General features: G+C 41.1%; 1 protein-coding gene across 1 annotated transcript in view; it reads left to right on the top strand.

Moving 5' to 3' along the window:
* The window catches only part of LOC119888193 (lysine-specific demethylase 3B-like), a 29,269-nt gene that overhangs the window by 1,450 nt on the left and 1,537 nt on the right, over positions 1–26,282 (top strand). Inside the window, 24 exon segments of the mRNA XM_038698671.1 lie at positions 8,961–9,119; positions 9,698–9,811; positions 10,211–10,316; positions 10,711–10,835; positions 13,511–13,570; positions 13,689–14,387; positions 14,499–15,504; positions 15,507–15,683; positions 15,772–15,988; positions 16,121–16,335; positions 16,492–16,644; positions 16,844–16,951; positions 17,082–17,209; positions 17,290–17,590; positions 17,688–17,941; positions 19,051–19,323; positions 19,459–19,630; positions 19,774–19,864; positions 20,475–20,605; positions 20,729–20,848; positions 21,450–21,473; positions 23,148–23,287; positions 23,693–23,869; positions 24,012–24,146. Of these exon segments, the coding sequence (XP_038554599.1) occupies positions 8,961–9,119; positions 9,698–9,811; positions 10,211–10,316; positions 10,711–10,835; positions 13,511–13,570; positions 13,689–14,387; positions 14,499–15,504; positions 15,507–15,683; positions 15,772–15,988; positions 16,121–16,335; positions 16,492–16,644; positions 16,844–16,951; positions 17,082–17,209; positions 17,290–17,590; positions 17,688–17,941; positions 19,051–19,323; positions 19,459–19,630; positions 19,774–19,864; positions 20,475–20,605; positions 20,729–20,848; positions 21,450–21,473; positions 23,148–23,287; positions 23,693–23,869; positions 24,012–24,146 (5,085 nt within the window).

Below are 26,282 nucleotides of genomic sequence, written 5' to 3'. Positions count from 1 at the left end.
TGTTATCATGATAAAACATGTCATATCCTTTGATATCGAAAATTGAGAAAAAGATCAAATATTTTTTCAACAAATATGCATGAATAGAATTAAGTAAAATCTATTTTCAGTCCCTTTTCCTCAACCAAATAATTGTAATTATAGAAAAAATAAGTGCTAATTTGTTTGATTCAAATGACAAACATTTATTTATCATATTCAAACATTTATTGAACATTTGTTATATTGTTGTTAAGGAAAATTATATTGCAATAATTATCATTATTGTTTTATTGCCTAGCCCTAGATGGAAGTGTACACTTTGGCAATTGTACGATTATTAAATAAAGTGTATATTTTTCAATGTAAATAATCAGTGATGGTCGTTTTAAGGCTGTTGCAGAAGTTTTTTTTATTTTTTAATTAGAAATTTATAGACTAAAATAAAGCTATTAATCAAATTAGTAACCTCTTTCTGTTAAATAAGAAGGCAGTTTTATCTTTTGAAGAATAATCTAAGGTGTGCAATCATCAAAATGGATATTTACTGGAAAATGAGATCAGTGATAAACATTTTGAAGCTGAGGCTTAAATATTTTTTTTCCCTGTGAAAGAACTTATTCTTCTGCCCTGCCATTATTTTGCTTTATGCCTAATTACAATTATCAGATTCCCACCACCCCACTTACATGTGGACTGATCTCAACTAGTCTGCAAATGCAGATGTTCTGATATTCCATGAGCTTGATGAATAACCAGCATGACAACTGGGATGTGTAGGAAAATATACAATGTGCTAACATCTTTAAAGACGTTTTATCGGGGGGCTTGATTCAGTGGTCTGTGAAGAAGATGGCAGATTGTTGGCAGGAAGGTTTGACATGCATTTTAAATACACCTCACTGATAATCTAGCTCCATTGTTGTAGTAATGTAAAACTAGGTGTCATCTGGATTTTTGCTTCTCATTATCTTTGGTGACCCAAGCAAATTTAATTTATTAGTGCTTTTTAATAGTTTTTCGTACAGATGTCAGTGCAAAATGTCAATACAAGAACATTTTTTGAATGGAAAAAAACCCCTCAAATTTAACCAGTAGATCCAGATCCACTCAAAAAGAAACTGAAGTATAAAAGTCTGCATGACACTGTCATAAAATAAAAATAAAAAATGTCTGAATTGGTTCAAACTAGAGGAAAAATGGACTCTGACTGTGAAAGGCAAAAAAAGAAAGCTTCAGCATTTTTTGCAGTTTAGAGCTTTGCCAGCTCACACTGTTTAACGTCTGGCATTTATTACATGTGAACAAAAACAAGAATTATTTTACAGCTGAGTATGGTGTGTATATATGTAAATGAAGTAAATTATTCTTTCTACCCAAAGTCCTGCTCCAGATGTGAACAGAGTTGAACAGACGCAGATGGTGGCACAGACGTTTCCACTGTGGCGAAAATGTTTGATTAAAAATTTGCAGTTATCTGAAGATTTATTATTCTTCCTCGTGAATGTACAGAATTCCTGGTAAGTTTTAAAATCAGTCTGTCTCAGCTGTTGTCACAAGTGTCACTTCAGGTGAGGAACCCATCTATTGGGTGCTTTTCCCAAATCACAGATTACAGAACAAAAATGCTTCAAACAAGACATAAATTCACTGCAGGCGATATATGAACACACCTTGCTAAAGGGCTGGAGCAGCACCTTGGATCGAAAGAGAACACAGACAAAAAAATCAATTTATGCTCCAGGGAAAATACCACTGTTCCATCTCTGCACCACTCACTTTCCCTGTCTGGGAGCCAAAGATTTAGTTGTGGTTGGTTATTTTTAGGTTCACAATTTGTACAGTGGAATATTGTGCAAGAAAATATCACAAGACCCTAGCTTTAAGGCCAAGTAACTACATTATGGTACTTTAAGTCCTTCAGGTGTCACTGCGGAAATTTCAGTGTCAGTTAATTTCTGCATGGCTGTATAAGCATTCATTTTTGTAATTGTTTAATAGGCAACCTCTGAATCACCTGTCCGTAGCATAACCCCGATTTTGCTGTGAAGTTTACGCACAGTTCTGTACCTTTTTTGTATTTATATTTTTACATATTATAAATAAATTGACGGGCTGCTAGGGGTGGGAATCACCAGAGGCCCCACGATACTATATTATCACGATATTTATGTTGCGAATCGATTTTATTGCGATTTTAAATATATTGAGATATATTGCAATTTATTACCTTTTTCCAACTTCCAATTAGGTCCCTAAAATCAAACTTTGTCAACATCAGTTTATCTAAAAAGATAACATTTCTCTGTTTGTTCATATCACTTTTTCAGTCCTCTGTATGGTCCTGTTAAGTTTTCTAGTGGACTAAAAAAAGCAATAGATTTTATTATTCTAGTACCAAAAAGTTAAAACTCCCATCTGTAATTTATTTAATAAAATATCGAAACTTGGCGTCCGTGTATCGATACAGTATTGCCCTGGCAAATATCACAATACTATGCTGTATCGATTTTGTTGTGGGTACACGAGACCCTCAGAAAGAGGTGAAATCACAGGAGTAACGTTAGCACCAGCTGGTAGAGGAGCTTTGCCCGGATGATGGTCAGTTCAAGTCTTATTTTAGGATGAGTTGACAAAGTTGAAAGTGCGCTAACGTTACCTTAACACAAACCATAAACTATACTACTACTGTAACTAACCAACTATACAGTTTAAATTAATGAAAACAAGTTTTTTACCGCACTGATTTGCCTCCAGGCCTGCTGTTTTCTGTTCCAATCATGGTAACGGTTGGTAAAATCATATAGCTCCGGGTATCCAAAATCGGCAACCACTATTCTGTCCTCCATGATTGTTATTTCCAAGCAACAATGAACCACCAGCACAGAAGACCCACCTGTCAGATCATCCGATTAGACAATGGGGAATAAAATGACAGTGGGTGCTTTTTCTGTTCTGAGTTTTTTTAACTCAAGGTGTTCAGAACGCTCAGGCAAAAATGTGAGCCCCAAAAAACTTACTGCCTATAAAACAACTGGAAAAAGACGCCTCTCGCTGCATAAATGGCGCTCTGTCTGATAAGAGCCTAATAATTCTGTACCACTTGACTGTCACACTTGAAAACACCTTTTCGGTGTTCTGTTGTTGGTCTCTTTAGTTGTCTAGATATCCACAGAAAAGTGCAAGGATATTTAGTGGAGTTGAACAGGGATTTGCTTTTGATTCATTGTTGAACATTGACCCTGAATTTTAATGACCATTTATTGGCTAACTATCACACCTTCATGTTTCCCTGGGAAATGTGAATGGTTGTGTGTGACTAACTCTTTAATAACTATACACAGTGATTGTCTGTGTGATTTGTTTGGAACAGGGACAGGAATTTTTAAATGACAAGTCATTTAAAGTTAGATGACATTAAAAACACTGGTCGCTTAAAGGGGCACCTTGATTTGTCATTACTTGAAGAGTCGATGCCAATTGAAAAAGTAATACACATCTCTTCATTTACCTATAGTGTTATCAAGCCAAGCAAATGTTTTGGGTTTTGTTTACGTTTAAGATTACAGTTTCCAAAAGAAGGAATTGTGGTGCATAGAGCTTTGAAAAAAGACATAAATAAAAACAACAGCAATGTGTCTTCATACAAATTATGACCCTGTTAGTGTTGATAATCCAAGGACAGTTTTCATTGTATTCTACTGAAAACTATTCACATTGAAGGCTGTGGATTATACGGGGTACTCGGAACCCTTCTTGTGGAAAGTGATGTTGCTGTTAATTTCTTTTAGTGTAAACTCTGTGCTGTCACCACTACAAACAAAAATCTTTTCATCGCTATTGTATTTGGGACGACGCAGAAAACACAAGAGATGAATATCTCAAAACCTTAATAGATAAAATCAGAACTTATCTGTATGGCTAGATGCCAAGAGGTAAGTGAGAAAGTGCCCTGTTTTGTAATTTGAGTTAACCAACCTTTTAGAAAGTGCTTCTCAAATGAGTGTAGACTCCAAAGTTGAGAGAATCCTCTGGCACAGCACGATGTAGGAGCACATCAATACCTGAAGATTAAGCAGTTTGCTTGATATTATCTGTGCGAACAGTGCCTGCAGAGCTTTCTCTGACACTTGTCTCCTTTAGCAAGTAACCGCAATGAAATAAATGGCAACTAAACCTATGTTTCAGCTTCAATTTAATTTCCAAGCAGATGGGTACTTGGCTAGCCAGTTGCATAAATAGTGTTAATCAATAACATTCCATGAACATAATAATTCCCACCCTGATTGACAGATAACAGCCCTGTCTGTTTCTCACAGCTTGCTTTGTTAAATAAAACAGCTGCAGTCAAAAGCTTAGCTGTGTCTGTGATGTTTTACTTCACTCAAGACAACAAAATAATAAACATCCACTATCAACTTTACAACCATGACAAATAAGAGGTGTCTTGGGTGATAAAAGTCAATGGTACAAATCTCATACAGTCAAGTTCCAAAATTAACTTGTTGGTCTACTGGCTAATGGCTCGTAAACTGAAAAGAATTAACAACCAAAACAATTTTTAACCTGCCATAAAACTGCATAAGACTTGTATAGTAATACAGTGTTACCTTTTGTAAAGACAGGGTTGCTTGGGGAGCAATGTTAACATTTTGAACATTTCATGGTTCTAGATTCACAAAAGATTTGGTGCTTTTCTTTTTAATAATTTCAATGTTGTGGTAATTATGTTGAGGTTGGGGAAAACAAGTATTATGAAGGTGTCACTGGGTAATTGTGATGGCATTCCTGACTAGAGAAGTACCAGCACATTGCCGCAATCACAGAAAAGAGCATGCTTTGAGGGGTATTTAAGTTCTTTTAGTCAGCCGTGACGTGGCTATTTAAGCATAATAGTTACTGAAACCGTTATGTTTGCTGTCACAGAAGAGAAATAAATAGTCTCTGTTCATGCGGTGTTACTACAGCGTCCTCCTGCATTCTTAATTGCAGAGTTGTCTGCAACATACCTCGGAGACATTACCAGTGGAAACACTGAGCTAGCTAGGTAACCGTAGTGACGGAGACAGAGAGGGTCAAAGAATTGCAATATAGTTGTTGTCGGTCAGGCGTTACAAGCTCCCACTGAGTTGATACTAAACAAAATGTGGTCAGCCAACTTATGTGTTGTGATGATGAGTTTGTAGTGAAGTTGGTCCATTTCATCAACCCACCAGTGGTGGCTGACCTCATTTGTTTTATCCACCAGTGTAGTTTTTTTTACTTGCAAAGGGAAATGGCAAGCGCTATGGACCCTGCACACACTGCATGAGAAGAGGAAGTTCAGCAGTTTGTGACTGTGTAGTCATTTTTCAATTGGATCATCCATTATGATTCAGTGCATACCTGTTTTATTCAGTTATTTTGGTACTGAAAAGAGGATGCATAGGTAAAACAACAATCGAAATACAAGCAATCTACCAGGAATGTGCGTGACTGGCCAACACAGCATCCTGCTGGATGATTGTAGCGTTGTGATACAGCAAAAGGTCAGCCAGGTTAGCCAGACACCCCTACGTGTTTTGCCAGAGCCCCCTGCAATGGCACAGACGAACTGGCTCTATGCAGATGATTGAGAGAGCTGCATTTTTTTCATACAGGATTACTGTCGACTTGAACGCACCCTAACCCCCAAACTGCTTTAGTGGCTGACAGATAAGTTTGTCGTTGTTCTTGGATTCCCGCAGGTCTGATAGTGTATCCGTCAGTGTGTGAAGCTGGAAGTTGATTCGAAAGGGCAGTCATGCTCACTGAATCTACCCTGGGTAAATAAAGGTTGATTTAAAAAAAAAAGTAACCACCTGCTGAGACCTTTGTAACTAACACTGACTAATTACAATCCAATTATCACTAAGTAGAGGTTCCCTGGTGTGTGCAGATTATGGACTTAATTCAAATTTTCCAAATTGAAAACACATTTTGGAACTAACTAGAATATAAGCACAAAGCGGGTTACTATTGTAACACATACAGGTCGTGGTCATGTACAGGATATGACCATTTTCAAAAATCTGGATTCGGATGTGTGTAATATCAAAGAAAACTACAGCAGTTTATATATTAAAGCCCCCTCCAGCCAGTTTTAACTGCCGTTTTTGGTGAACGTTCTTTCTCAAATAGAGAATGGGGGTGTGGTTAATAGTCGGACATAATACATTACCATGACAACCAAAAACTGACCGGCTGGAGTGTTCACTAACGATATGCTGTCACTACACTGTAAAGTTTAGTAACGTTACACTTTACTGTCTGGCAGGAGTAGCTATTACTTACCCATGATAGAAACTAATGTGCGAGTATCAGCTGTTATCAATCATACAGTCAATGGTCCTGTCACGCACTGCACATGATAACTCCCACTACGTATTATGGTGCGCTTACTTTACCGCGGGGGTGTGGGGGGTGCCTCCACCGATGCATTGGTAAAACAGTTGTCAGTAAAATGCATGTTGCAGACTGTATATAAGATGGTGGCAGGTGAAAGTGCGAAGCGTTTTCTGTCATCTCTCCTCCAACACCGCACGCACAAATGCCATAATAAAAATGAACAGCACACTAAACGAAGAGGAGGAAAATAAAAAATAAAATGAAGACCCTCTGTTAGCTAACTTTCTGCCATAACTATGCTAGCTTACTCCACCTGGCTAACTACAACTTGGTTAACTTAGCTTAACTAAACTAGAAAGACAAACCAACAATCAGACACAGAGACATACCTACTGTAAGTTCTAAGTAAATGACATGATAAATTGGTTAGCTAGCTCACAACGATGTTTATTGGTTTGATGCTCTGACAGTGTTTTAATGAGGCATGACAGTGCGCCTGCGCAAGCTTGGAGAATGACGTATGACTTATGGAATTACTATATTCATACATCACCACCCCGTTTTAACAACTAAGCAACTTTTGCAACTTTGAGAACAAAATTAAGTTATTTGTCAAAAAATATTTGGCAAACCATGTGGGTAATCAACATTGTAAGGAAATATGAAATATCATAGAAATGTCAAAATACACTGGAGGGGGGTAAGTAAATACAGTGGAAATTTTATTCATTGTCTTCACCGTGCAGATTGATCGCTTGCGCTGCGCATCTGTAAAGGGCACGTTAACACGCAGTGGCTCTTTTGATGTCATCTACTTGCCGCTGTTATAGCCTAGTTATATTCTAAACACAGCTAGAATTTAAATGCAGCATACAATTTACAAAAACGACTGACTGTTGTAGTGTTTTATAGGCGGTAATAATAATAGCCTCATAATGTCGGCAAGTTCTTAATGTTCTGCTTGTTCTTTCAGACTCCATCGGGCATCCAGAGAGTAACACATAGCTACAAAAGTTTGAAAGTCCAAATAAAAGTAGGCTATTTATTCGAAAGAAACAATTATTCCAAAATTTGTAGTAGATTTTTACCCTACGGAAAAATGTATAATGATCACTTTTACTAAAAAATACATAGCACTGGAAAAGTTATAGCCGGTCAAAAAGCACACCAGATTTTACACATGAAGGGACCTCGGAGCACACCTCTATCACATCGAAAAACTAGGCTACTGCAGCATTAGTTTTGATGATCATATAGCCTACACAAAAGCTATAAGCAGCAGCTTTTATGCATGTTTACTTCATGCAAGTGGATCGCTGTCAGATAATGACCCGTCACATGCACAATCAATCATAGTGGAAATAGAAATAGAATGTTTATCTAAACGCGGGAAATGAACAGCACTAAAATGACTGTACTCTCTATAGGGGTGAATTTTAGGTTTAGGTCTAAATGCCCATTTTTTAAATCTGGCTTTATCTTGACATTTTTTAACAATAGGGGATGCCATATAACACACTTTAAGGAAAAGTCAAAGGCTGGAGGACTTGAATATTATATTGAAACAAAGATACATACAGTCAAAAAACAGCCGTGGGTAAATTTGACCCGTTGGCGGTGTTAAATGTAAATGTTTTCTGGTTTCTCCTCTATGACACTAAGCTGAATATCTTTGGGTTGTGGACTAAACAACACATTTGGGGGCGTCACTTTGGGAAACACTGACATTTTGTGACATTTTATAGACCAAATCTAATCGATTAATTGAGAAAATAATCTACTATGCAAATAATCGTTAGTTGCAGCCCTAATAATAATCAACCGCTTATGGTTTTAATTGACCCTGACATTTGTGATCACAGTAAGCGGTTTCCAATGTATCATTTTATATTCTTTAAATCAGTAACAATGGACTCTTTTGTTTGATGCCATCACCTGAATGTTCCTATTTTAAAGCCGTTTAAAGCAAATTAATCGTTAACTTTAAATTGCTAGAAAACTAATGATTGACAGGCACTCCTCCTGTGATCCTGCCAGAGCGACTGCTATGCTAGCTCTAGGCAACATGAAGTGTTTTGACACCTCTCTGAAGTCTGAGTTGCATTAAATGTGCACAAGACAACGTTGTGTATGATCATACGCACAAACCTGCTCTAGATGTAGGCAGATTCTGTCATACTGTTTTAAATATTCTCATACTAATCCTACTTGGTTTATTAAAATGAAAATACTATAAAAGGAAAATTTTCATGCTAAGTATTATCAAGGTTATGAAATACTCTTTCCGGAGGGGTTGCTTGGTTACAGGCGTTGCTTTAGGAAAGTGTCTAATCAGCTCTTGGCCACTAAAGAGCCTCTGTGTTGCAGTCTGCACTGGCAGAGAGTAGCTTGTCAGTATAATTCTCTCCTTTTTTGGAAAATGTTTTGTTACCTAGAAAATGTTAACTTGCACATATTTCCACCTTGTACTGCATATTTAATCTGACTTGCTCTAGTTGCTTGAACTTGAAAAAGTTAGTCAGCTCCCGAGGCAGAGGTCTAATGAGTAAGTGTAGTCTTTAATCACGTAACGTTTCTTGTGTTTATGTTCTGGTTCTCTGTTTTTCCGACTGCAGGTATTTGTGGAGTTTGAGAATGCTTTGCAGCGGTGTTCTTGGGTGCAGGTGTATGACGAGGGGGTGAAAGCTGTGTTGGTGGAAGACTCCATTGTTTGGGCCAATCGGAGCGACGGTACTGGGGCTACTGGAGCCTCAGCCACAGGCTGGCCCGCTCTGGTGAGTGTTCAGATGGGGGTCGGATCAGGCCTTGAAACGATATAGGCTACCTGTTGAAATGAGGAAAAGGCATCAGCGCAAGGCCAACCACAGCAGCCAAATCGGCTTAAACATATAGCATGTTTGTATTCAATTACTTTAGCTTTTAGTTTGAATATTTGTTATTATATTATAATATAATATTTATTAACCATTCAAAAAAAGTAACAAAATCCTAACTGTAATGCAATGCAGGAAAAAACTTTTTACTTCCCTGACCCTGAAGCCTTTGCTGCTGGGCCAAGTAGAGGGCCACTTTACACCCCCTGTGAAAAATTTAGATTTTGTGTGTGTGGGTATCATAAGCAGAAACACAGGAAGCAGACATAACTCACTTAATAAATGACGTCAAGACATCAAAACTTTCAGTGATAGCCTAGGTGGCTTAAATTGCATTTTTTTTAAATCCAGCTATATGCATTCTTATGGGATGTGAAATGATCATTCTTTTCTTTTGCCCCTTTGCTGTTGAATCAAATGCAATTATCAAGAACTATTCCGTAAGCTCAAAGGATTGTATGTTGTTCTGATTTCCGCAGGTTTTCCGCTCCCTGGTGGACAGAGTGGGTTTAGGATCGTTGGTTCCTGTGGAGTATTTTGCAAACAAAAATTTTGAGTTCCTGCCTGATAACAAAACTGTCCAGAGGTTTGAGGTGTGTAGATTTGTTTGTTTCAGTGTTCTTTAATCATTTAGTGGTGTTAACTGCTTAAATTAATAGTTCATAAACAGTTAGTTCCCAGACAGAAAACTAATGTTTTTAATATTATAATTTACTAATTATTTGGCTTATTTATCAAAAATCACCAAGAACATTTCGGGTTTAACTTTTCGGGTTTGATTTTCTTGATATTTTCTTTTTCATATGATTGTAAATTGAGTCCCGCTGTCTCTGTTTTTGAGTATTTATCAGACAGAATCAGACAAAATATCTGCAGCTACAGTTAGTTTGAGTGCTGGTGGTCTTTTCAGTAATATTCTAGTGTGACAGTTCACATGTGTTTTTGTCTGTGCCACTATCACTATCTCAGGACAGTGTTGTGTTCTTGTGCAGGTTGATAAAGACACGAGACACCCTTTGCTGTTGGAGCAGCCCTCCCTGCAGGCTGCCATATCCAGCTGGCGCACTGATTTTGAACTGCAAGAGATCTTCAGGAAGGGTAAGACTCAACCTTCACCGTGTTTTTATGTTGTGTGTGGAGGGAGTAAAGGTTTTGTCTTAACAGTGTTTACATTTTTTTATTTAATTTTTCACCAGCTCAAATTAGCTACCTTGGAATTACTGTTTGTTTGAAATGCAAAAACCAGCCATTTGTCATGAAATGTAGTTACAGGATGATGTTAAGCAGTGAAAACATGGTACTGATGGACTAACAACAGTGATTGTCATTGTGTTTCTGAAAATGTGGTTGATGAAATATGGACATCCTGATCAATCAGTGGTCATATAATGCTGCAGTGGCAACATACTAGATTGAGAAACCAGCCTGTGTTCTTATTGACTCAAATCTGTCTGAATGTGACTCCTACTTTTCTCCCTGTTCCTGTCCTCAGGCTCATACACTATTCAAGGACGCAGGGTTCGCGTGTACCAGCCAGAGTTTGAGGAGTGCTGGGCCTTAGGACTTGTCTCACAGCACGACCCTATTTCACACATTATGGAGATTACCTTAGATAAGGTAAATAATGCTTGTGTGTCAAGTGAAATTGTGGTGGAAATTGATAGATTAGATATTTAAAACAACAATCAAAACAACTGGAAATTCTATGGAAGATTGCAGAAACAAATAAGATTCAGATGGATTTAGAAGACCTATGTCCCTTTCAGACCAGATAAATTACAGTGAGGAAAATAAGTATTTGAACACCCTGCTATTTTGCAAGTTCTCCCACTTAGAAATCATGGAGGGGTCTGAAATTGACATCGTAGGTGCATGTCCACTGTGAGAGACATAAGCTAAAAAATTAAATCCAGAAATCACAATGTATGATTTTTTAACCATTTATTTGTATGATACAGCTGCAAATAAGTATTTGAACACCTGAGAAAATCAATGTTAATATTTGGTACGGTAGCCTTTGTTTGCAATTACAGAGGTCAAACGTTTCCTGTAGTTTTTCACCAGGTTTGCACACACTGCAGGAGGGATTTTGGCCCACTCCTCCACACAGATCTTCTCTAGATCAGTCAGGTTTCTGGGCTGTCGCTGAGAAACAGAGTTTGATCTCCCTCCAAAGATTCTCTATTGGGTTTAGGTCTGGAGACTGGCTAGGCCACGCCAGAACCTTGATATGCTTCTTACAGAGCCACTCCTTGGTTATCCTGGCTGTGTGCTTCGGGTCATTGTCATGTTGGAAGACCCAGCCTCGACCCATCTTCAATGCTCTAACTGAAGGAAGGAGGTTGTTCCCCAAAATCTCGCAATACATGGCCCCGGTCATCCTCTCCTTAATACAGTGCAGTCGCCCTGTCCCATGTGCAGAAAAACACCCCCGAAGCATGATGCTACCACCCCCATGCTTCACAGTAGGGATGGTGTTCTTGGGATGGTACTCATCATTCTTCTTCCTCCAAACACTGTTAGTGGAATTATGACTAGAAACTTCTATTTTGGTCTCATCTGACCACATGACTTTCTCCCATGACTGCTCTGGATCATCCAAATGGTCATTGGCAAACTGAAGATGGGCCTTGACATGTGCTGGTTTAAGCAGGGGAACCTTCCGTGCCATGCGTGATTTCAAACCATGACGTCTTAGTGTATTACCAACAGTAACCTTGGAAACGGTGGTCCCAGCTCTTTTCAGGTCATTGACCAGCTCCTCCCGTGTAGTTCTGGGCTGATTTCTCACCTTTCTTAGGATCATTGAGACCCCACGAGGTGAGATCTTGCATGGAGCCCCAGTCTGAGGGAGATTGACAGTCATGTTTAGCTTCTTCCATTTTCTAATGATTGCTCCAACAGTGGACCTTTTTTCACCAAGCTGCTTGGCAATTTCCCCGTAGCCCTTTCGAGCCTTGTGGAGGTGTACAATTTTGTCTCTAGTGTCTTTGGACAGCTCTTTGGTCTTGGCCATGTTAGTAGTTGGATTCTTACTGATTGTATGGGCTGGACAGGTGTCTTTATGCAGCTAACGACCTCAAACAGGTGCATCTAATTTAGGATAATAAATGGAGTGGAGGTGGACATTTTGAAGGCAGACTAACAGGTCTTTGAGAGTCAGAATTCTAGCTGATAGACAGGTGTTCAAATACTTATTTGCAGCTGTATCATACAAATAAATAGTTAAAAAATCATACATTGTGATTTCTGGATTTTTTTTTTTAGCTTATGTCTCTCACAGTGGACATGCACCTACGATGACAATTTCAGACCCCTCCATGATTTCTAAGTAGGAGAACTTGCAAAATAGCAGGGTGTTCAAATACTTATTTTCCTCACTGTAGATTGTTTTGCATTACTACTTGTGTTTTTTTTTTCAGCTCCTACATGTTCGATCAGCTCAGCTATGTTTATCAAATGGGATACAATGTTAAACAAATTTCTCTGGAATGGCAAATTAGATGTTTGTTGTTAGGACCATAAAAAGGAGAAAGAGTAAAAAAATTGTGATTGACACTGAGTAATGGGAGGACTCATAAATGTTTCAGACTGGAAGATACAGATGTAGTATCTTATTACTCCAAATAAATATGCTATATATGATGTGTCTGAAATTTTATCCACTTATTTTGTTATGTGAAACGTTAAAATCAAATAGGATTGGTGTGAAAAGGGAATAGAAATGTATAATGAAAAGATCTGTGGGTCCAGGAGTTATCTTATTTGTGATATTAGGTGCAATGCTTTCTTAAATAATTGATGAAAAGGGAGAAATATTTTTCTCAGAATTTGGAGAATAAGCCCTTAAGCAATAACAAAGTTCTTCAAAAGTCAACAAATGGAAAGAACGAGTGAAGCATTTTGAAAGCAAGTAGAAAATCACTTAAAAAATCCAAGCCGATATTGAAGGTCTTGAAACAAGATGGGCTAAATAGCTGTGCTACGTAAAGTGATGTCATAGCTGCAGTGGATGACCTTAATGTACCCAGGTACAGCTAGATGGTTAGAAGTGTGTTCACGTGACTTTGTGTTTAGATATAGATGCTCACACAGACTTTCATCCATGTATAGGTATGTATGTGTAAGTAGACATGGTATACCTCCGTATTAAGGACACATCTTTTATTTATACATTTTCATTCATGGAAATTGTAAATTAATTGAATTGATTTTTCAAGAAAGTAAAAAAAAAAAAAGGCTAACTTTAAAAATTAGTTAAAGCCACTTCAATGTCTCCTTTTCTGCTGTAGGGAGAAGAAAACCAGATGGTAGATCCTCGTGTGATACATGTCATGCTGGCAGAGGAGGAGGTAAGGTTCTCATAATATAAATCTAACTATATTCTGTAATTGTGCTGTGTATTATTATACAGTGGCGGAAGTATTTTAAGCTTTAGATTGAATTGGAAAATACATTTCCCCCATTTAGTGTGGTAAGAATGGGCGGCGGAGGAAGGACAGTGAAACAATGAAGGGTGACAATGGACGCAGGCGTAGGACTGCCTCCGAAGGTGAGGATGACTTGAACTTGAAACGTTTTAAAGGAGCAGGTGAAACTGGAGCTGACGGGCAAAACTGTGCCGATTCCAACGAAACCCCAGCGGAAGGGATGGGGATCTGGAGTGGAGACTTGAGCGAAAGAGTCAGCAGCACAACCAAAAACGGAAGCTCTTCAGAAGGAACCTTTCCCCAGGGCAGAGGGCCATCCCCCAACACCAACTCCACTCTCCAGATGGACCAATCAAATGCTACTCCTCCTCGTTATCCCGCCCACGTCAAAGAAAACGGTCGCTCACTCTCCACACAAGGGGCAGCTGACTCCACCACTGCCGTTACTCACACCCCCACCCCTCCTCCCCTCAAACCAGCCCCCTCTCCCTTCTCCACCACATCTTTCCCCTCACTAGGCCAGATGCCAAGCCTGGTCCCTGGAGCGCCAGCCCCCAAGGCCTCCCCTTCACCCCAGCCAGACAGAGAGGAGGCTTCCCAGTCAACTTATTCCAAAGCTGCTCTTGTTTCCCCGGGGCCTGTCACCATTTCTTGGTCGCATGAGAGCGGCCCTAGTGTGACACTTTCTGCTTCTGTTGGTTTTAGTCCTAAAGCCCCCACCTGGGGAAGCCAGACTGAGGTAAGATGATCAAAATGAACAGTACCGTTAGTACCATTTATACGATGCCTTCGCAAGTGATCACAGTTTTGTTATTAACGTCATTTTACTTAACCGCATTGTTTTTTCCAGGGCTCTAAAACTCCATCAGGTTTTCGTTTGCCCCAGGCTTCTGCTTCTGTATTTGGGGATGTTACCTCTCAGAGCAATGGAGCTCCTGCCACTACCCCAACCTCCCAGGATGCTCCCAGGCCCTTTGGCTTTGGCTTTGGCGGAGCAAAGAACGAGACTCAATCTCAGCAAGACCAAAACTTGTTTTTCCAGTGCATGACCCAGAATTCTAGCTCCAGCCCAAGTCTAGCTGCTGGTCAGACTCAGTCCAAGGACACCAATTATTTCACCACAGTGTCTGATACCCTGAGTAAAGAGCCCCCAAGCCTTTTCAAGCCCACAACCTCCAGTGAAGGGCTGAAAAAGCCTGAGCCGCCCAAAGTGCCTGAGACCCATCTGACGGGAAATGGTGTGCTCAACAAATCCTCATCTGCCTTCCAGGGCATAGGGGGCTCTGCAGGAGGAAGAGGCTCTGCTATTGGTATTGTTGGTCTGGCTGCAGCCTCTGGGGCTCAGAGTACTTCTAAAAAGAGCAGTAATAATGGAACTTCTGTGGGGGGCTTAGGGCTACAATCTGTTTTTAATACTTCAGATAGCCACCAGAACCTTTTTCTGCAGGCCTCAAAAGAGCCCACCAATCCATTTCTGGCCTATGGGGACAAAACCTCCCACACCTCTTTTGCTGGCCTCACTGGGGGCGAGTCACAGACTCTCGGTCCTCCCTCGGACAGCAAACCAAACCTCTTCACTATGGTAGAGCCACCTAAGGGGATTCTGTCTTCCCCTTTCCCAGCACTCTCAGCAGCTGCTTCACCCAACTCTTCCTCCTCTCCAGCACCGGCCTCGTCACAGAGGTCACAGAGTGAAGGTACAAAGGAGGAGCAAGATGTTGGGGTGATGCCTCCATCCACCTCAGGCTGCCCCATGTTTGGAAGCACTGGCCCTGGAGCAATGGAGGAGGTCCCTGTGTCCTTCGACCAGAGCCAGTCTCAGAAGTTTACCCTGGAGGAAAGAGGCCAGTCATCCAAACAGACTCTGACTCCAGCAGCAACAGTGACTTGTCAGACCTGAGTGAGAATGAGGAGGGCCCAGAGAAAGGCCAAGTCCCAGGAGGACCACCACACCCTGCCAAGGATGGGGCAATGTTGCCGAAAACTAAAGTCCAAGGGGCCGCTAAGAGCCGTCCACGTAACAAGCCTTTCAAAGGTAAGCCCTGTCCACTCTCAAGAACCCCTGTATCATTTGTGGTGACAAACTAAGCAATTAGATTAACACTTTGTATTGTGTCCACCAGTGGGCCAGTCTGTACTAAAAGACCAGAGTAAAGTGCGTCGTCTGAAGCAGTCTGGGGAGTCCTTTCTCCAGGATGGCTCCTGCATCAATGTGGCCCCTCACTTGCACAAGTGCCGCGAGTGCCGCCTGGAGCGTTACCGTAAATATCGAAATACAGATGGAGATAGTGATGATGATGACGACCCAAATGTGGCCTGTCGTTTCTTCCACTTCAGAAGGTACGCGTTTATATGCTAGTGCTGCTCAGTATCTTGCTTTGTGTACTTGAACGAAAGTTAAGGAAAGTTAGGGAAGCAATCATCACAAACAATGACATGTAACATAATGAACCTTTATTTGCCTGTTACCAGGTTGGCTTTCACTCGAAAAGGTGTACTGCGTGTGGAAGGCTTCCTGAGCCCTCAACAGAGCGATTCAATGGCCATGGGTCTGTGGCTGCCTGCACCAGCTGTCCAAGAGGGCCTTGACCTCGATACGTCCAAGTACATCTTGGCCAATGTGGGAGACCAGTTCTGCCAGTTGGTCATGTCTGAGAAGGAGGCCATGATGATGGTGGAGCCTCACCGTGAGTATAAAGACATCTAACTGATCTCACCTGAGTCCATTTTTTTTGGCATTTTAGATTGTCTTATGCATTTATCTTACATTTTGTCTCAGCACTCAACCTGTCAGAAGGGACTATTGTGTGTGTAATCCTGTTTTTTGGCGGCCTGTCCTTCAGAGAAAGTGGCGTGGAAACGTGCTGTGCGAGGCGTCAGAGAAATGTGTGACGTGTGTGAGACCACCCTGTTCAACATCCACTGGGTGTGTCGAAAGTGCGGCTTCGGAGTGTGTCTGGACTGCTATCGGCTTCGCAGGAACAGGCCAAGAGAGGGTGAGTCGTTAGGGCAACATTTGGGGAACTTTCGAGCTAAGCTAACCAACAATGTTGCTGCATTAAACTGATATGTTTTATTTGACTGCATATTCTTTATTACATTAATAGAAACGTTTGGACAAGGTTAAGACTTGATAAGATGTTTTTGAGGTTGGGTGCGTTGGAAACACACAGGTCAATATGTTCTGTCCCTCAGATGTAGATGAAGGTCCAGAGGATGAGGTTTTCTCTTGGTTGAAATGTGCCAAAGGCCAACCTCATGAGCCACAGAACCTCATGCCTACGCAGATTATACCTGGGACAGGTAAAATATACATTATGATTTAATTACAAAAGTATCTGTCCCTACTCCACTAGCATCCAGTATTAAATACAATCTTGTATTGGTACAGTAAGAGTTGTAATGATTGATTTTTATTCCCTTTCTCCTTTAGCTCTGTACAACATAGGTGACATGGTGCACGCAGCTAGAGGCAAGTGGGGTATTAAGGCCAATTGTCCCTGCGCCAGTCGACACACCAAGCCTCTAGTGCGCCCTAGTGCCCCCAATGGGATTTCACAGGTACTGTTGTGCCACATGTTTATTTTTTTTAGTTCTGCATTTTGACAAGTGGCTCTAATGTCTGTCTGTGCTTGTCTCAGCAGTCTACAACAAGCAGTGGTGGCGTCCTTGCAGCTGCAGCTTCTAGTACTGGACCCATTCAAAAATCAGAGGGAGAAACGTCAGCAATCAAAACAGAAACTACACAAACAGCAGCATCATCAGACAGTGGGGGAGGAGAAACTGTGGGAAGTACCAGTAACTCTGCCAGTGGTACGTCCTCCCCCTGTAACCTCCCCCAGTCCTCTTCCAAGGAGTCCCGCTTATCAGGGGAGGGCAACAGCTCTGCTCTGCACTGGCTGGCAGACTTGGCCACACAGAAAGCCAAGGATGACACCAAGGGTACGTAGAAAAAAGGAAATACTGAATCAGTGTAATTTGAATGCATAATCAGTATTAAAGTTGATGTTACATCAATGTCATCTTTGCAATCTTCAAGAATCTGGTTCTCTTCGCTCCATGATGAGTCGAGACAGTCGGCCGCCCTTTGGCCTGGATTCTCTCGGTGTCCTGTCAAAGCCTTCAGCTTCCAGCCCTAAGCTATTTAACAGCCTGTTACTGGGCTCCAGCATGGCCCAGTCCAAACCTGAGGGGTCCAGTCTCCGGGACCTGCTCAACTCCGGACCTGGCAAACTCCCCCAGGGCCCTGGAGAGAGTGGGGTTCCATTCCCCTCTGTATTTACCTCAGCAGGCGTACGTATAAAGTTTGTATTATTCCTTATTCCTTTTAGTTTTAAGTATTATTCCTTTTAGTTTTATGTGTTCCAGGTGTACATATCTTTACTAAAAAGTCTATTAGCCAGTCCCTCCGGGATCTCGCAATTACGAGTTAGTTACGATCACAACTATTAACACAAACTTAACATATCTCTGTGAATTCAGCACATCTCGAAATTTTGACCAGTCACCGCATTTTTTCCGCAAATTTGACCTATCATCGCTGTTTCCCGCAAAACGTTGTCATACATCAGCAAACGCAATTCCTTGTTTACAAGACAGAGTAGACATGTCATACCAATGTCTCACATTTGCCAACAAAAACAGCAAAGGGCTGTGAAAAACAGCATCCACATCTTCTTTACCAAAGCTGGAGGTAAACTGTTTTGCAAAATGTGCAGTATTGCGGTCGAACATAAAAGAAAACAGTCTACTTACAAACACAACCATCGCAAAACATACACGGAGAGCGGCAGAAACGCATGGAGGACGTCAGACGAGACAGATCACTGTGACACAGGCTGTTGCATTCTGGAGGTACTGTTTAATGATTCAGCAATATTTCTCAATATCTATATATATCTCACATCTACCTTTGCAAATTTCACGTATTCCCACAATTTAATAGCAAAAAAATGCCCAACAACATTGCAAGTTGCAGTGTTTAGAAAAACTACCACAAAAGCAGGCATTTTAGGCCACAACAATCACAGAAAAAGAGTAAATAGAGAAATAGATCACCAGACAAACCCAGAGTCACTTGAAATCTTATTTATAATGCTGACCGCCACATTTTGGTGTATTTCAGCAACAGGTAATAGTGATTATGGAAAGTACTTTGATTTTTCAGCGTTAAGTCTCAAATGCATTATTTCATGCTTTCAAATAATGTATGAAATCATGCACTTAAGTCAGTCAGTGTCGATTACAAATTGTGTAACTGCCTTTACTGATGTAGTAATGAACCAGGAATTGCCAGGGCAGAAACTTCAAACAGAAATTACTTCCAAAAAAAGATTGATTGATGATTATTCACCTGTGAGTACACAGCTGGGTAATCAAATAATGTGTTTTTTGTCTGTCAGAGTGACAAGCTGAAGAGCAGCCTCCCGAACTTCCTGGATCACATCATTGCCTCAGTTGTGGAGACCAAGAAGGCTGAAGGCCGTCGGACCGGCGCCTCTGAGGGCGGCGAGCTAGGTGTGTTGGGGGGCCGCAAAGATGGAGTTATGGGCCTTAGTGTTTTGGAACCACATACCTCACACTCCTGGCTCTGTGACGGGCGACTCCTCTGCCTACAGGATCCCAGCAACAGCAACAATTGGAAGATCTTCAGGGAGTGCTGGAAGCAGGGACAAGTAAGAACCACAACTGCTATAACTCCTGAGGCGTCTGTGGCAGAAACATGACGGACCACTACAAGAAAGTTTGCTTTTGGTGAAACATCTTCTGTTGCCCCGTCATCTGTGTAATCTCTTCTCCTTTGTTTCCAGCCTGTGTTGGTGTCAGGGATACACAAACGGCTGAAAAGCCATTTGTGGCTGCCCGATGCCTTCAGTAAGGAGTTTGGAGACCAGGATGTAGACCTGGTCAACTGTAGAAACTGTGCTATCATCTCTGATGTGAAGGTGCGAGACTTCTGGGACGGCTTCCAGGTCATCTCCAGTGAGTGCTTAAGCAATTTATCCTAAATTAATTAATGCTTATTTGTTTGCATTAATTGATTTACATGCATGCCATTGTCTTATTTTAGCTCGTGTTTCTCTGTCAGAAATAGTAGCTAGTATGTTTTTTCTTTGTGAATGCAGAGCGACTGCAAGATAATGACGGCCAGCCCATGGTGTTGAAATTAAAAGATTGGCCTCCAGGTGAAGACTTCAGGGACATGATGCCCACACGGTGAGGAACCTTAGAAATATGTTGCTTCCACGTGTGTGTAATGCATTTGCTCACCAACGAGGCTTCCTGCTTCATGTCCATAGAGGGTTATTTACTTACACACACACATATATATATATATATATATATATATATATATATATATATATATATATATATATATATATATATATATATATAAACAGCTGCATGTTACAAAACGCTGACATGGTGGGTATTTTACAATCTGCAGTAAACACACCAGTGCACGTCATTCAGTACCACATTGGTTTCGATCCACATGCTGCGCACCTGCTGCTGTGAAAATGGAAGTTTATTAATCGCAGCAACTTTATAACATACTGCTGATGGAAAAAGTCAGCCGAGCACAGACACATAATGGGAGAGAGAAACACAAAATGTGGAGTAACCACCATATTTTGGCTATGTTACTTTAAGGAATGTTTGAGATATGCCACACAGGCCATGGATGCAAAACTATTTTTGTGAATCAGTTATTTCCCTTATAAGATTTTAGAAAAGGATGAATCTGATTTTAGCTTTAGGATTGTCTTTGTGAATTGTTAAGATTTGCAAATCTCACATCTATGTTGTCTTGCACTTTTCCCAGGTTTGATGATTTGATGGAAAACCTTCCCTTGCCCGAGTACACAAAAAGAGATGGTCGTCTAAACCTTGCAGCCCGTCTGCCCAACTTTTTTGTGCGCCCTGACCTTGGTCCTAAGATGTACAACGCCTATGGTGAGAAGGAGTGGCTGAGTCTGACAGACATTTTCCGTTCCCTGTCACCTCAGTTAGATGTCCCAGCTCTCATTTGTCATCACCTTCATCTTCTCACTCCCTCACTGTCTTTCTTTCCCGCAGGCTTAATCTCCACTGAAGACAGAAAGGTGGGAACCACTAACCTTCACCTGGATGTTTCTGATGCTGTCAACGTCATGGTGTATGTTGGCATCCCTCACGGAGATGGAAACGAGGAAGAAGGTCAGTGGACTTAAATCTCTCTCTGTCTCTCTCTCTCTCTCTCTGTCTCTCTCTCTCTGTCTCTCTCTCTCTGTCTCTGTCTCTCTGTCTCTCTCTCTCTGTCTCTCTCTCTCTCTCTGTCTCTCTTTCTGTCTCTCTCTGTCTGTCTGTCTGTCTCTCTCTGTCTGTCTGTCTGTCTCGTTCTCTCTCTCTCTCTCTCTCTCAATGAACATTTTATAGTACAATGTTGAGCTGTTAAACATTATGAAAAGATCTACTTATTTCACAAAACAAAATAATTTTCTGTAAAAAATATATTCTATTTACAATATTATATGCACATGATTTGATTTTTTTGCCCTTACTAAGTCCAAGACATTGTGTAGAATATACATGGGAGATAAAAGAAACAATCCATTTCAAACACTGTTCATTACTCACTTGTCCTTCATCAACTGACCCCTCCTGAACAATCTTTAAGAATATTTTCACAGCTGTTTCCCCGAACATTATGCTTTTACTGTTTTAGTTGCTCCAGGCCTTTTTGACTTGGTTAGGACCCTGAAAAGACCCATCAGTGGGTCTCATTCATTTACACTGTGGCAAAATTTCTCATTCACAGAGGCAGATATCTCTGGGCGCAAAGGTCTGTAGACTTTCAATTGTATCACTTCAGTAGCATGCCCTTCTTCTTGACTAACTCCCCTTCTTCACCTCCCCCTCCCCCCCATCCTTTTGTTATCTGTGAAGTAGGGGCCAGAGCACTGCACCCCGTCTGTTAGTTTCTGCTTTAGCATGTTTTGCACATTTCTGTGTAAATGCAACCTTTATTATAACATCTTAAATGAATACTGGATGGCGTTCAAATTTCTGTTGTTGCCCTTTGGAGATCCTGCCTTTCTTCTTCTATGTAGATTTCAAGGTGGGGTTAGAAAATTTGTACTGTTTTGGGTTCAGCATCTGCAGCAACGTTTATATTCCACTAATTGACATGGAGTTAACACAAGTTTTAATATAATTACCGCACTGGGAGTATCTTCAGTTACTGTTAGTGTTGGGTGAGTTGTGCTCTGGTCCTTACACTGTGGGAGAAATTTTTGAATGAAGGGCATCTAGAATTGGCAACCCTATTCCCTGGCTTCCTGTCACACATCACAGTGACACTGACGCATACCCAACAGTATGACCATAGGCATGCTGTCCTCATACACTGGTTCGTCTTCTTCTTAGAATCAAGGGATTTTCTTTACTCGCACATCAAAGCAAACACACATTTAACTGATTCATCCTGGCCACTAAATTTAGGGCTGTGAATGAAACATTTGTGAGTGTTTTTGTTTTTGTGAAATAATAATGACTGTGCCAGCGCACAAACGCACATGCACACACATTGTTAGGTAGTGAAGGGAAACACCAGGAATAAACAACTTTGAGCTGTTGAAAGACAAAGGTCCACTGAAGCAAACACATTAGTCATGAATGTGTTTGTTTTCACTTATCATCTTTCTGGATAACTAAGTACTAAAATGAGAGGTCATTAAATGTTCGGGCAGGAGTGTTAGCTGCCCTGTATAATCAACCTTAGGCTGTGGATGTGAACATCGTGTCAGTAAATGTGATTGTGTAGTTTGTAACTTCGTGCTTCTCTTTGCCCCAGTGGTTCTCAACTGGTCCGGTCAGTTATACAATTCTTTAATGCACTAGAAACATCAGTCCTGTTAGGGCACTGTGATGGCATTTTCGTGTTTTGCTAGAGGCTATATTAATAGCTTCTGTTCAGACACATTTTCATTTTGACTTCTTTAGGGTGAAACGCACGTGACTGCTGCTGAGGATGTCTGTGTCATGACAGTACACAGAACAGTACAGAAAAGCTCTAGGAAATGATTGCTCTTCAGAATAAAACTATTATGGCCTGCAATCCTGCAGTCCACTTACAATAGACCTGCAACCCACTGTGGGGTCACGAGCCACCAGTTGAGAACCACAGCTCTGCGCCATTTTTGTCAAACAATATGATGGATGTACATTAATTCAGTTGTTTAAGAATTCTGCTCTGAAAGATGAGAAATGCGGATGTGTCTTGACACTCCCGGTCACTCTCCCAGGACTGAGGCATGATACGTCAGTCATCAAACTTTAGTAAAGAAAAGACACTAATGTTCAAGTAATGTTGAAACATCAACAATCACAACTCAAACCCTCATTCATGAGGCCACTTAAGGTGAACTCTACTGTAAGATCTTGTCATAGACACACTGCTGATGACCCTTTGGTGCCCTGCATGTGTGTGTGTTGTTCTTTATGTTGGTTCCTCCAGAGGTCATAACCACCATTGAGGAGGGCGATGTGGATGAAATGACGAAGAGGAGGGTGTATGAAATAAAGGAGAAACCTGGAGCTCTGTGGCACATCTACGCGGCCAAGGACGCTGAGAAAATCAGAGAACTGCTCCGCAAGGTCAGCAGCCAGTAGATTTCTGTCTAAACCAGCATCTGATCTCTCGAGCTGCAGTATCATTAGCAGTAACGCATTTTACCCTCAGACTCTGTGTCCTTTTACAAAGACAGTGATAGATTGAGTGAACGGTGCACTATCTTATGGCCTGCTGTCAGCAGACAGTCTGTCAGAAATCAGATTGTGAAAGCCCTTCAGAAAACTCTTTATGTGGGCTAACCTGTATTTTAATGCCTACTTACATTTTCTGAATTTATGTTAATCTGAACCCAGAATGGGGTTACCCTCCACTGCATCCTTGTTTTATAATACTAAGAAATAAACTGGTTTCTAACAACAACCAAAAATAATTGTGTGGTTCAGGTTAATTAACAGCATTATGCCATGCTTTACCCATATCTGTATCAGGTGGGAGAGGAGCAAGGTCAAGAGAACCCTCCAGACCATGACCCCATTCATGACCAGAGCTGGTACCTGGACCAGGTGCTGCGCCGCAGGCTCTATGAAGAATATGGTGTCCAGGGTTGGTCCATTGTACAGTTCTTAGGAGATGCCGTATTTATCCCTGCTGGAGCTCCACACCAGGTCAGACTTATTTTGTTATATTAAGAAAATTTTGTATAGATATCCATTTATTTAGATATTATTTATGAATGGGCCATAATTTAAGATCCATATTTTTCTTATCTTATTACATAATGTGTATGCTCTGCTCTTCCCCTCTCAGGTGCACAACCTGTACAGCTGCATCAAGGTGGCAGAGGACTTTGTGTCTCCTGAACATGTGAGGCACTGTTTCAGACTGACGCAGGAGTTCAGACACCTGTCCACTACTCATACAAACCACGAAGACAAGCTACAGGTTGGTCTGCTTTTCTCTCGTGTAGTTTCAGTGTCACATTTTAATGCACTCAACTAGAGAATGATCTTTGTGTTACGCTGTTTCTAAGCCCCAGTTTATGCAGCTGTGTGTTTACATTTGTATAATCTGCCGCTTTACATGGACAAGAGAAGTGATTATTCAGACTAGGTTTATTTGTGGCTTAGAGTAATTGAATAAAAAAGAATGAATTTACGGGAATCAAGTTCATATAGTTATTGAGGAAAATGATATCACAATAATTATCATTATTGTTTTATCGCCCAGCCCTAAGTTCAACCAATATAGTTTACATCATATAGACACGTGAACTTAGAAAAATAAAGCGTGTCATTGCGTTCAGAACAGTGAATAAAAAAAAAATACATTTCATTCAAGATTCGATTTCATGTGCTGAGATTAATCTTACCATTTATTGAGGTTAATTCTAAAATCTTCCAGACAGCACTTGAAGCTGTTTGTCTCAAATACAGTGGGGGAAAAAAGTATTTGACCCCTTGCTGATTTTGCAGGTTTGCCCACTTACAAAGAATGCAACAATCTACAATTTTAATCATATGTACATTCTAACAGTGAAAGACAGAATCCCAAAGAAAATTCCAGAAAATCACATCATATGAATTTATAAAAATTGATAACCATCTGATGAGGAAAAACAAGTATATGACCCCCTACCAAACAGCAAGTATTCTGGCTCCTACAAGCCAGTTAGTCTTTCTTTAAGACACAGCCCCAATCCCAACCAATTATCTACATCAAATACACCTGCCTCACCTCGTTACCTGTATAAAAGACACCTGTCAACACCCAAACAACCAGCATCCAACATCACCACCATGGGCAAGACCAAAGAGCTTTCTACGGACATCAGGGACAAGATTGTTGATCTGCACAAGGCTGGGATGGGCTACAAGAGAATCGGAAAGCAACTTGGAGAGAAAAGATCAACTGTCGGTGCAGTTATCAGGAAATGGAAGAAGCACCACACCACCGCCAACCTCCCTCGGTCTGGGCCTCCACACAAGATCTCGCCTCGTGGGGTGTCCCTGATCATGCGAACGGTGAGGAATCATCCCAAAACCACAAGGGGGGAACTGATGAATCAACTGAAGGCAGCTGGGACCACAGTTACAAAAGAAACGGTTGGTAACACACTACGCCGTCATGGGTTGAAATCCTGCAGCGCACGCAAGGTCCCCCTGCTCAAGAAGAAACATGTACAGGCCCGCATGAAGTTCGCCATTCACCACCTGGACGACTCAGAAGAGGCCTGGAAGAAGGTGATGTGGTCAGATGAGACCAAAATACAACTTTTTGGCCTCAACTCAACTCGTCATGTTTGGAGAGTACAACCCAAAGAACACCATCCCCACCGTCAAGCATGGTGGTGGCAACATCATGCTTTGGGGGTGCTTTTCAGCCAAGGGGACGGGACAACTCCATCGTATTGAGGGGAGGATGGACGGGGCCATGTATCGTGGAATTCTGGACCAACATCTCCTTCCCTCAGTGAGAGAGCTGAAGATGGGTCGAGGATGGGTGTTTCAGCACGACAACGACCCTAAGCACACCGCCAAAGCAACAAAAGAGTGGCTGAAGAAGAAGCACATCAAGGTTCTGGAGTGGCCTAGCCAGTCTCCAGACCTGAATCCAATTGAAAATCTTTGGAGGGAGCTTAAAATTCGAGTTGCCAGGCGACAACCTCGGAACCTGAATGATTTGGAGGCTGTCTGCAGGGAGGAGTGGGCCAACATCCCTGCCGAAATGTGCACAAACCTTGTCACCAACTATAAAAACCGTTTGACATCTGTGCTGGCCAATAATGGCTTTTCTACAAAATATTAACATGCTGTTTGTCCAGGGGGTCAAATACTTGTTTTTCCTCATCAGATGGTTATCAATTTTTATAAATTCATATGATGTGATTTTCTGGAATTTTCTTTGGGATTCTGTCTTTCACTGTTAGAATGTACATATGATTAAAATTATAGATCGTTGCATTCTTTGTAAGTGGGCAAACCTGCAAAATCAGCAAGGGGTCAAATACTTGTTTCCCCCACTGTATGTGCACGCTGGTAGAAGATCAATAATCAATCATAGGGAAAAAGTCTTCAGCAG

Source organism: Micropterus salmoides, unplaced genomic scaffold (genome assembly GCF_014851395.1).
Source record: "Micropterus salmoides isolate LMB-PRFRI ecotype aquatic unplaced genomic scaffold, ASM1485139v1 Ms_hic_scaffold_5, whole genome shotgun sequence".
In the NCBI taxonomy this organism is placed as follows: domain Eukaryota; kingdom Metazoa; phylum Chordata; class Actinopteri; order Centrarchiformes; family Centrarchidae; genus Micropterus; species Micropterus salmoides.
Note: the sequence above shows the minus strand (reverse complement) of the source record. Positions and strands in the feature narration are given on the sequence as shown.